Source organism: Lactuca sativa, chromosome 4 (genome assembly GCF_002870075.4).
Source record: "Lactuca sativa cultivar Salinas chromosome 4, Lsat_Salinas_v11, whole genome shotgun sequence".
Classification (NCBI taxonomy): domain Eukaryota; kingdom Viridiplantae; phylum Streptophyta; class Magnoliopsida; order Asterales; family Asteraceae; genus Lactuca; species Lactuca sativa.
In genome coordinates this window covers 24,869,767-24,881,920 of record NC_056626.2, presented here as the reverse complement: position 1 = coordinate 24,881,920, position 12,154 = coordinate 24,869,767, and the positions used below count along the sequence as shown (strand labels likewise).

Below are 12,154 nucleotides of genomic sequence, written 5' to 3'. Positions count from 1 at the left end.
GAGTTGTCCTTTTGAGCTCTTGGAAGCATTTAGAGTCATAAAAATCGTGCCTTGATGGCTAAGCCACAACCATGCAAGTGTTAGATGGTCACGAAGTGTGTTTAAGGACTTAAATCATGTCTTAACCCCCATCCATGCATGCAAATACATAAACTTTGTAACTTTATGGTTTAGGACGTCTTAAAGGACCTGTATCTATGTTTTGGTCGTTATGACTTAATAGATTAAGTCACAAAAGGAGTTCTAAGGAAATTGGTCGGTATGTTGGGCGTACCCCTGGTACGCTACGCGTACTGGGTCAACCTCCCCGAAGTAGTCAAGACCAACATGCGTTGGGCGTCCGTGCCATGTACGTCATACGTACACATGCAGAATGGATAAATGGGTATTTGGGCCTTAGGATGTTGGGCCTAAAAATAGTTGGGCCTCATGACCCACTGTGGAGTAAGGCTTATGGGCCTAGACCTAGGATATATGGTATTGGTCCTTAATGGGACTTATTGGGACTTGAGACTTAAATGAATGGACTTGGGACTTAATTTAATTGTGAGTTGGGCCTTGAGAGAAAGAGACCCAATAGGCCAAGGATTAGGAAACCTTGTCTCGGGACATGAATTAGAAGTTGGGCCATAAGGGAGTTCTATTTGGACCCAATGACTGACTAAGGAATTTATTATGATTTAGGGAGAGCAGTTATGAGCCAGCCAAGGAGTACAATTTCAGCATACGCAGTGAGGTGAGTCTCCCTTCGTAGAAACCGTGGGTCGAAGGCACCAATGTCGGCCCACTAGTACTGATATGACTTAGTAATTGTCTTTGTGATAATGATGCTTATGTGTGATATACATGATTTATGTGGTAGGGGTAGGGGTGAAATAGACCCCGTAATTGGTTGGAATAAAACCGATGGGTAGGTCGGGCATCCAGGTATGCCTGATAGGGGTAGGCCGGACACCTCGATATGTCTGACATGGGTAGGTTGAGCACCCAGGTATGCTTGGCAGGGTAGGTCGGGCACCCATATATGCCTGAAAGTATGTTTATGATTTTTATGTGGTATGGCGGGGGAAACTCACTAAGCTTCGTGCTTATGGTTTTCAATTTTAGTTTCAGGTACTTCCAGCTCGAAGGGGAAAGGTCCGGCTTGATCGCATCGCATCACACCATGATTTTTTGCATTAGTGATTTTGGGATTATGACTCTGATGATGATTTTATATGTATTGTTGGAGTGCATAACTAAACTATTTTATGTTTATATGGTTTTGGGAAAAACAATATGGTTTATTTTATGGTTGATCAACTTAAAAATGAAATTTCCAGGTTGTATTTTTAAGGGTGTTACATGTGGATTTACATGTTATCAAGAAAGTTTGAAGCCTTGAGCGCTATTAAACGGTTCAAGTTAACGGTTGAAAAGAATTCGGAATATCAAATGAAGACACTTCGAACGTATCGAGGGAGAGAGCTCACTTCAAAAGAATTCTCATTATTTTTTGAAGAAAACGGTGTTCAAAGATATCTTACGACGCCATATTTTCCTCAACAAAATGGATTTGTAGAAAGGCAAAACTGAACCGCTATGGACAAGGAAAAAGTATGCTCAAATGAATAAATGTCCCTGGAGAGTTTTGGAGAAAGGAAATTAGACATGCAGTTTATCTTCTCAACCGTCTACCAATATAAGCACTCCCCGATATGATGCCTTATGAAACTTGGTTTGACAAAAAGCCCAACCTTGAACATCTAAAAGTTTTTGGTTGTGTTGTTTTTACTAAACTTGTAGATGGTCACTTGAAGAAGCTTGATGATCGATGTAAAAAGATGGTGTATTTAGGTGTGGAAGATGGAACTAAAGGCAATTGTTATTTGATCCGTAAGACCAAAAGTTGAGAGTTAGTCGCGATGTTGTTTTTGACAAAAAAAATTGGAATTGGTACAAAAACAAAGAAGAAGAGATGGTGACTCCCAAGACCTTTATCATAATCGAACCACAAACCCAAATACACCTTGAAACACCCCAAAACGGCCATGAAACCAACCCGAAACAACCAGAAAACCTTGAAATTGATGTTATCCAAATTGGACAACCATATGGTGAATTTTACCAACCCGAATTAGCCCCAAACACTCATGTTCCAGCCCCCTTTTCTTCAGCCTCAACCCATATGGAAAGCCCTTCTAGTGAGATTGGGCCTAGGGGGTTTTGTTCGCTAACCGATATTTATTCGGAAGCCAAAAATATGTTCCTTGAACCTAGAGAATTGTTGATTATTGCAAAAGATCAACCCTTGAATTTTAAGGAGGTGGTAATCTCTAGAGCATGGCAAGAGGTTGTGCAAACAAAATTGAATGCAATCAATAATAACAAGACATGGCAACTTACCTATTTGCCACCCAGACACAAAGCAATCGGTTTGAAATGGGTGTTTAAAGTAAAGAAAGACAACTTGGGTAAATTGGTGAAGCATAAAGCTCGACCGGTAGCAAAAGGATTTGTAAAAAAGGAATGAGTCAACGTTGATGAGGTTTTTGCACCTGTAGCATGACTTGACATCGTAAGTCTCATCCTTGCCTTCACAACTCAACATTGGTGGGTTGTCCACCATCTTTATGTCAAGTCGGATTTTTCTCAATGGAGATCTCAAGGAAGAGTTCTATGTCACCCAACCGGAAGAATATGTTGATAAAGCACACAGTCACAAGGTGTTCAAGCTCTACAAATCTCTTTATGGTCTACGACAAGCTCCTCGGGCTTACAAAAGGAACTTGAAAGACAAAATTCTTATTGTTGGTTTTACTAAAAGTTCACAAGACCCAACTGTTTACAAAAGCAACTCGAAAGACAAAATTCTTATTGCTGGTGTCTATGTTGATGACTTGATCATTACCGGGTCGAACACCACCGACATTGTCGAATTCAAGGAACAAATGAAGAAAGAATATGAAATAAGTGACTTGGGATTACTTTCTTACTACCTTGGAATCGAAGTTTTGCAAAAGAAGTGGGGAATATCTTTGCGACAAACGGCTTACGCAAAGAAGATTTTAGAGCAATTTGGTTACTAGATTGCAATCTGACAACGTCACCAATGGAACCTAAGTTGAAGGTTAAGAAGGATGAAGATGGTGAAAAAAATGACCCAACTGAATATAGGAAAGTGGTAGGTTGTTTGAGGTACTTGACTCACACTCGACCGAACTTGTCATTTTCGGTTGGAACTGCAAGTCATTTCATAGAGGAACCGACCACTTTGCATTTCCAATTTGTGAAACACATCTTACCATACATGAAAGGAACCATTGATTATGGACTCAACTATGGAAGATTTCGTGCAATTAAAGTCTTGGTTGGTTTTACCGATAGTGATCTTGGAGGTGACCCTGTTGATAGCAAGAGCACAAGTGGGATGATTTTCTATCAAGGAAGGAATGTGATCACTTGGAAATTCCAAAAGCGAAAGGTTGTTACTCTGTCCACATCCACATGTGAAGTCGAGTTCATGGCAGCTACAACAACGGCATGTCAAGCCATTTGGCTTGCTAATCTCGTTAAGGAGCTCACGGGACATCATATCACGCCTATCACCTTGTATGTCAACATTCATATTGATGAGAAATCCCGTGTTTCATGGTCGAAGCAAACACACTGAAATTCGTTATCACTTCATACGAGAATGTGTTGAACGTGGGCAAATAATAGTAGGATATGTCAATTTGAAGGATCAACGGGCGGACATCTTTACAAAAGCTTTAGCATACATGAAACATGGTGAAATGAGAAACATGGTCGGCATGACGAATCTCGATCCAAGTTTGGTTTAAGGGGGAGAATGTGAGTGTAAACCTGACATGGATAGTTGCACCACCATCTATGTTGACAATAAGAACTACAAATGGCATCTTCTTCATTTCATACGGTGAACACAATAAATAACTACAGTAACTTTAGTGGCTGGTTTAGGTATAAATAAAGGCTATAACTTCTGTTGTAGAGCACCACAAAACTGAGAGTGATAGAGAGTAATACTTAGATTGAGTATTAGTCTAGAGGGTTGTTTTCTTTTCTTGTAATATTGAGCATGAAAGCTCCTCTTTTTGTTCCATTTTTGAATAAAAGTGTGTTTCAACCCAACATTCTTCACTATTTCTTAGGGATTGAGGTGAAGTAACACTACTAGAAACAGGGGTTTTAGAGACGGAAAAATCCCTCGCTAAAGTACGTTTGTGACGGATAAGCGATAAACATACTCTCTAGCCAATTAACGTGTGGCTAATAACCTAGCGACAGATTTAGCAACGGAATACTTTTTCCTTGCGACGACCTTAGCGACGGATCATCCATTGGAAATTCATCACTTAATAAAATTATTTAGGACATCGGCGACAAAACTCAGCACCATTAATCAGTCTCTAATCCCTCGCAAAACTCTATTCTATGTTTTTTTTATAATCTGTCGCTGATCTCTCTCAAATTTAATATATGATTTTTTTTTTCTTTTCTATTGCTGATCCCTCGCAAATGAGTAATATCATTTTTTTTTGTGTATTACAAATCTAAAACAAAAAATAATTATACAATCCCAAATCAAACATTATCATTTAAATACCAAAAACATCAAATAAATATAGAATCCAAAACCAAACATTAACAATGAAATACAAAAGTTAAACACTCATTGCAATTTGATTTCAAAGTATAATATAACCATATTTCTGCATTTCCTCTCATATTTTGCATTTCTGAATATATCTTTTCTATTGTTTCATATCTTGCATCCAAAAGAAGGATTGGAATGGAATTGGATTCCAATTCCTGTTAAATCTCATTGAATTAGGCGAACCAAGTGTCATTTACTTATTCCTGCAATGGAAGGAGACTTTGTTAGAAGCATTTGAAACCAAGTGTTGGACCGGAATGGAATTCAATTCCCATTCCGACCAAAAAGTAAATGGTAATATATGTTAATGAAAGAAAATATCGTGTTTGCATAGTGGTCTTCGGAAATTGTCTTTTCTCCAGGCATTTGATTCTTTGAACATTTGTGTTGACTATTTCAGAGCATCTACAAGATTTTTAATTAGGAAGAAAATTATAGAACTACCCTTCTTTATCAGCACAATTTCACATATTATCTAAAGTTTATATTCATGTAAATAGAGTCCAACCCAACAATCTTTTACAAAACAAAAAAAAAACAAACAGAGTTCTCTTTTATATCAAAAAAATGAGAAAGAACTTACATAAACTTTGGGAGTAGACTTTGGATCAAAGAAAGATCATTTCATCACCCCTCTCCATGATAGTTGTAAACAAGCCACAGATAATTACATTAAAAATAATAAGGACCAAATTTGTAAATTACCTTAAAAATCATATCAATAACAAATCATAGACCAAGGCTTTCTAATAAAAATATGCATAATTAAACAATAATCTTTCATTCCATAACAGTTGAGGTGGACATGAGGGCAAACTTCTAGTGTATCAATTGTTTTCAAGTTTGGAGAAGTAAACAGACAAATAAAACTGACCATTGAGTGTCAAAAATCTGACTTGCTGTTAGAAACACATCCAGCCTACTCAACTGGCATACACAAATTTACCCCAAAAGTATACAATCAAAATACTAGTTTTCTGATCCTATTTGATGAAATACCCTTCCACAATGAGAGAGAAACATGAGGACAAAAAGCAATAACAGCGAAGCAAAACCATTAACCATTTTATAGTATGTTTTCTTTAATCATTAGTTATTTAAAAAAAAAGAAAAAGGAAATAAAGTTATAAACAATATAAAACTTTCCCATTTTGACCAATATAAAGCTTTACCATTTTGAATATTTTTACGAGATTGAAGATTATGCTAATTCAAATGATCTTAATACACCAATATATATATATATATATATATATATATATATATATATATATATATATATATATATATATATACACACACACACATATAATAAACAAGTTTCCATGATTATGTACAATTCTGAAGAAAAGATTATCCGTTGTTAATCAAAGCATAAATAACAGGGAGCATAACGGTTAATCGTCTTACTCTCTCTTTCAATTTGTTTCACATGTGAAAAATACATACCTTACAAGCAGTCAATTGTTGAAATAGTCAAAAACATGATCATGATTGAGTTTGTGATAGAATGCTTTTGAGAAAGGACCTCAAGATACACCTTGGATTCACTTAGAATCATGTAACACTGAAAATTGTGCTTCGCCTGTAAAAAAGAGCTTAAATGGTTTATCAGCACTCTACCATTACAGGAAAAAAAACAAGGTAACAGGCTATCATGAACTCTTCTAAATAACTACAGAGGTAAATGCAGGTTGCCTTCTTTAGTTTTTTTTACTACCCAGATTCAGATTCTCTCCTGTTCAGTTAAACAAACCAAAATAATATGCTTTAAATATCATCCTTATGCTGTTTTTCTTTAGCCGGGTTTCTCTTTTGTGCATAGGCTATGTGTGTATGAGCTTATGGTGATCCTGCAACATGAATCAGGAAAAAAAAAGCATTAGTTAGTAGGACCAAACAAGCTGTATATGGCTATTTCTGATGATGAAGAGGAGGAGAAAGACATTTATATCTTTGTATTTTAAGAAAAAAGCAAGAAGTTTCAAATAGACCGACACCCAACAAAGCATATGGAAGGTTTATAGGAAGAATAAGAAAAAAGGTGGTGCACCTTGAAATTAGTGGCATACTTTACTTCTTTTCTTATACCATATGTCTCATCTAATCATTATGTCCTGAAGACTCTAGCTGCAATTAAACAATAAATTAAAATCCATTATTTCTGACTAAAAAAAAACTAAATATAATACAATACATACCCAATACATATCAGTAAGTGAGGTGAGATCCTTTGGGACAGGAATATGATTTTCATCAAACTCACATTCTTTCGGCTCTGCTGGTTCACGTAATTTCTATCAACAAACAAAAAGATAAAATTATATTATATAAAAAGAAATGGTGATTGGTGAAAAGAAAATGATAAGTTTTAGTTTACCTGGTTGAGAGATGATGATGGAATCATCAGTAGTTTCTCAGTATTCTTAGAGAAGGAAAAGGCATCACATGTTTCCTCTGCATCATAAATTGAAGACTGAATGTTAGTGGAATGGAATCCATTATTTTTGGCATGATGATTTTTGTTAATGTAGGCAGCAATTGCAACATCAAAAGAATCACAGTTGTATGAAATTTGTTGATGACATGGTGTTGGACCCACTATATTATGAGATACCTCAGAGAGCATATCACATACGATGATGTTAGTAAGACTATCAACCCATTCCAATGTAGACAATCCCATTCCCACACTTACACCAATACCAATACCATTGTTAATGTTGTTACGTTCTTCACCCTTACCAAACCAACCATACCTTAAAAAACACAAAAACCATGATCAATGATTTTTCTTAGAATGCTGTAGAAATTGTTGTTAAAAAGAAATGATAAATTAAAGAGAGAGAAACCTTAAATGGAAAATCAGAGGGCTCCAAATTAAGGCGGAATCCTGATTCCATTTCTGAGAATTGGAAAGATTTGATGTTTGAGCATCATAGGGCACACGTTTTAATTCTCCAGATGCTGCTACAGTAGAGCTACCCCATTTACATGTCATATGTTCCAAAACCGATGATATTTTATTTCTGTGTACTTAAAGTCAGCTCCAAATGCGAGTTGTCATTGACCTAAGAAAAAAATATTATTAATTATTATACAGATAAAGATAAAGTACAAAATTTATTATTGTTTCTTACCATTCCAAGGCTCTACGTGTAGTTTCATCAACAGGGAAGAGTTGAACTTTATGTTTCATTGAAGACAAGATATTTTGATGAAAATTTGGCACAGGTGTGTTACCGTGACTTTAAGAGCAGGAAAGTTGTTTTCTCCTGTCTATAAGTATGTGTAATAAGATTCGGTCTTCAGTAGTAGTCAGGTGGCTACAGGATTTTCCATAACAAATAAAAAAAGAATCTAGAACTACCGCATATTGAAGCAGCCTTACAGTTAATTCACAGGAAAAACAATTTTATGCAATAAGGACAGATCAGGGACAAGAGCTGGTGGTGGTGAATCTGTAGGAGTGGCGTTTAAGGTTAAAAGAATAGCAGGGGAGGTGTGAAGATAGTTCTCATACTGCCTCAACAATTAGAAATGTCTTTCCAACCCTGTAACCAAACAAAAAACACTAAAAATGGCTTAATTGACCTCAGTTCAACGATTCAGTTATGAATTATCAAAAATGTGAACCCTAGATTGATCAAATCCAAGCACTCGCCACTTGTAAAGGAAAATCAAGAACACGGACAGAAAGAAGAAGAGTAAGAGAATGAGAAAACCTATTTGATGTTTATGGTAGGAATCACTGATAATTTCAATTGTTGCATGAGCTTTGGGCAACATGTGGTACACCTGTAACAACTTGAAGAAATCAAATGAACTTGAAAATCGAACTTAAAAAATCAAAATTCCACAACCATTAGAAATATAGGCAGTTGAGTATAGTATGTTAGTAGCCTTTGACTAATTCTGAAATGGAATTAACGATTGAAACAAAACAAGCACGAAGAATTAATAACATGAAACAAGTTTTAATTACATGATGCAATCGATTCAGGAATCACAAATAGAGGTTTTAATTACATGATGCAATTGATTCAATGTGAACGTACATATGATGTTGAAGTATAAGAAGGATGATGATTGAAACAGAAAAAGGGGGAAATTAAACCCTAACACACTATATTGTGCAACTTAACTAAACCTAACCTTATATATGACTAAATAAAAGAAAATCAAGATATTTACTTGAATCGAAGGTTAATGAAAACTACTTTTAGATTTTATGGAGGTTGCCGGAATCAGAAGCATCAATGATGAGTTGTGTTGTCATTTGTTTGAAAGGAGATGGTGATATTAGGTTAACATGGCATAAGGAACTAACTCCAAAGTGATAAATCGGATTTGGGAGGGAAGGAAACTTACAGCAATTTTGTAAAACTGGAATTGGGTTGCGCCAATTTCAGCGAGAGATCGGCGATTGAAAAACAAAAACGTGCGTACCCCAAAAATAATTTATGTCGGCGTTCTCTCGCTAAACGCATACCAGATGGCAAAAATCGACAATTTCTCTATCTGTCGCCAAACCCTCGCTGAAATGCCTTCATTTTCTACCGATGGGCGAGGGATTGAGGTGCGCCAATAAACACTTGCGAAATCCATAGTTGATCCTTCGATAAACCCTCGCTCATATAGGGATGAGAATTTTGCCCGAAAACCCGAACCGAACCGAAAACCGAACCGAACCGAACCAAATTAGACCCGAATAAGCAATTCGATTCGGTTTTCGGGTATCTATATAAGGCTTATTCGGTTTTCGGGTTATTCGGTCTGGGTTACCCGAATAAGGGCTTATTCGGTCCAAAAGGACCGAACCGAATATGAAAATTCACATTTTTTTCCCTTGCACGATTGCTTATTCGGTCTTGTGTTCTATCGATTGTTACCCAAAATACCCACATAATACACCATAAAAAATCAATGAAATTGATATTCGATCATCCGGTAGCGTATTACACCAAATCAACAGTAGCATATTACACCAAATGGACGACATTACTCTTTGATCGATTGAGGTTTTTCTCATCCTTGCGAGTTGCATCTGCTGCCCTTGCGAGTTGCGATAACCTGGAATCTTTGATCAATCATCACTATTTCAAAGTTCAAAGTCCATTAACGATAAGAAAAAAAAAATCAGCCCTTGCGTTTGGAAAAAAAATCGTCTCCTCATCCTCGTTTTCTAGTTTCTATTGTGATTAAACTCCATTCAAGTCATGGAAAATTGGGTTCCAAATCAAAAAACTCAAGTAAGTATTTGTATCTTAATCTACTACTCAATCTTTCAATGTGTTATTTGTAAATGTAATTTGGATTATTTGGGTTATTCGGGTTATTTGGCTCCTTAATCATCTTGTACATGTTATTTGAGTTATTCGGGTCGGAACCGAACCGAACCGAATAATACCCGAACCGAACCGAACCCGTATTGCTTATTTGGTTCGGTTTTCGGTTCATACAATTACCCTTATTCGGTTTTCGGTTTATTCGGGTTCGGGTCGGTTCGGTTCGGTTCCGACCCGAATAACATCCCTACGCTCATATGAATATGTGGAATAAATAAAGTAAATGTCTAAAACATCGCACATCTGTCGTAAATCCCTAGCAAAAAGCTTTAAACTTTGCTACAGAATTTATCCGTCGCCGAAACTCAAGTTTCTAGTAGTGTAAGAAAACAAAAAGATCTTTATCTCTCACAAAAGGTATGCCAGTGATTTACTTTGTCGTTTTAATATGAGTCATTGTCTTCCTGCATCAACCCTCATGGAATTTAGTTTGAAACTCACTTAGAATAACTTAGAAGAGAATGTTGATCCTAGTTTCTTTCAAAGTCTGGTTGGTTGTCTTATGTATTTAACTGCAACAAGACCCGACATCATGTTCTCTGTAATTCTAGTAAGCAGATTCATGGAAGCCCCTAAGAAGATCATTGGGAGGCTGAGAAACGCATACTTCTCTTTGTTAAAGGAACATTATCTCATGGAATCATGTATACTCAAGTTAAAGACTCGAGTGAAAGGATTCAGTGACAGTGACTATGGGGGAAGTTTGGATGATAGTCAAAGGACCACAGGTTATATCTATAATCTCTTGGCAGTCAAGAAAGCAAAAAAGTTGTTGCCTTGTCTTCTGCAGAGGCAGAATACATGGCCCTTTCTTCTGCTTGATGTCAGACTCTTTAGCGCAGGGGAATCTTGGAAGGACTTGATGTACATCAAAGCAAACCAACTGAGGTGTTTGTGACAATAAATTTGCAATTGCCTTAACCAGAAATCTGGTGTTTCATGATAAGAGTAAACATATACGCATCAAGTTTCACTTCAGTAGAGAGCTGGTTCAGAATCAAGAAGTTGAGATTGGGATTTGTGGATCAAGAGATCATGTTGCTGACATTCTTACTAAAGCATTGCAAAGTGGAAGCTTTGGTCACTTGAAGAGGGAACTTGGAGTTATTCAAAGCCTAACTTATGGGTAGATATTAGATTATAAGTTATCCTGTACATAGTAATAGTCCGTTTGTTGGTAGTTATACCTGTTGACAGTTAGATGGCAGTTATGTTAAGTATGAACCGACTCTCATGAAGGGATGTATCAGTTATTGTCTATAAATATGTATAAACTCTGTATGTAAACGTGTAGTGATTACACTACAAGATTTCTTAGTTATTTTCTGTGTAAAACTCTCAACATGTCCAACATATCGAGCAAAGGTGCCTCGGAGTAGTCTCGACATTCTCAACATTATAGCTAGAGATGCCATTTACTTTGTAATTAAGACTCATAACTATATATGTGAGATAAATATGATCATTTTGTATCATTCATAAGTAAGCCTATGGCCTTGTATGAAGTCTTTTGTATCATTCATAAGTAAGCCTATGGCCTTGTATGAAGTCTTTTGTATCATTCATAAGTAAGCCTATGGCCTTGTATGAAGTCTAAATTTAATCCTTGGATTATGTATATTACTAAGTATTATGAAATAAATGGAATATCGACTCTTACGTTGCATGATATCTGAGTGAAAGGTCTATAATTTGGATTCATATGAAATGACTTCTAGCTTGTATTCAACATCCTATATCAACTGGTTTTTCACTTGAAATAAGAAATAGGACTATCTTTGAGGTCGTATCTTCCAAATGTTGAAGATATTACTTGCTAAGATATATAGTAATCAAAAGTTTCAATAAGAGAACTCAAAAAAACGTAAGATTCAAGAACATTCAACAAAATTCAATTCCCACGATGGTAACTCTGACTTTTTCACGAAAATTTGCACAAAGCCAATGGCGTCAAACATCTTCATGTTGGCCAATAATCAGGCAGCCCTGAAAAGTTCATGATATGTTGTGTTAAAGTTTTAATTCTGAGAACGGATAGAACATTAAGAACTTAAAACAAATGTAGTTGCAAAAATATCAACATTTTCTGACTGACCCCACAACTAAAAACCATAAACAACAATATATAAAAGCGATACATGGAAAT

General features: G+C 36.1%; 2 protein-coding genes across 4 annotated transcripts; one reads left to right on the top strand and one right to left on the bottom strand.

Annotated features, from left to right (window-relative positions):
• Positions 1-3,091: 3,091 nt before the first annotated feature.
• Positions 3,092-3,652, top strand: LOC111882031 (uncharacterized mitochondrial protein AtMg00810-like). Its single transcript, XM_023878399.1, has one exon. The coding sequence runs from the start codon at positions 3,092-3,094 to the stop codon at positions 3,650-3,652; it is 561 nt and encodes a 186-aa protein (XP_023734167.1).
• Positions 3,653-4,587: 935 nt separating this feature from the next.
• Positions 4,588-9,247, bottom strand: LOC111882036 (TSL-kinase interacting protein 1). 3 transcript variants are annotated; one of them, XR_002847026.3, is made up of 8 exons: positions 9,032-9,247; positions 7,801-8,458; positions 7,513-7,731; positions 7,278-7,419; positions 7,041-7,117; positions 6,862-6,957; positions 6,714-6,790; positions 4,588-6,513 (listed from the first exon to the last, which is right to left on the bottom strand). XR_002847026.3 is itself a non-coding variant. In XM_052771322.1 (8 exons), exons 3-6 carry the CDS (start codon positions 7,659-7,661, stop codon positions 6,764-6,766), a joined length of 651 nt encoding a protein of 216 aa, XP_052627282.1. In that variant the 5' UTR covers positions 7,662-7,731; positions 7,801-8,458; positions 9,032-9,247; the 3' UTR covers positions 4,588-5,065; positions 5,244-6,513; positions 6,714-6,763. The 3 variants fall into 3 exon arrangements, 2 of the variants coding, with proteins under 2 accessions (XP_052627282.1, XP_023734172.1); XM_052771322.1 differs by having other exon boundaries at positions 4,588-5,065; positions 5,244-6,513; positions 7,041-7,419; XM_023878404.3 differs by having other exon boundaries at positions 7,041-7,419; positions 7,801-8,214; positions 8,386-8,458.
• Positions 9,248-12,154: the final 2,907 nt, after the last annotated feature.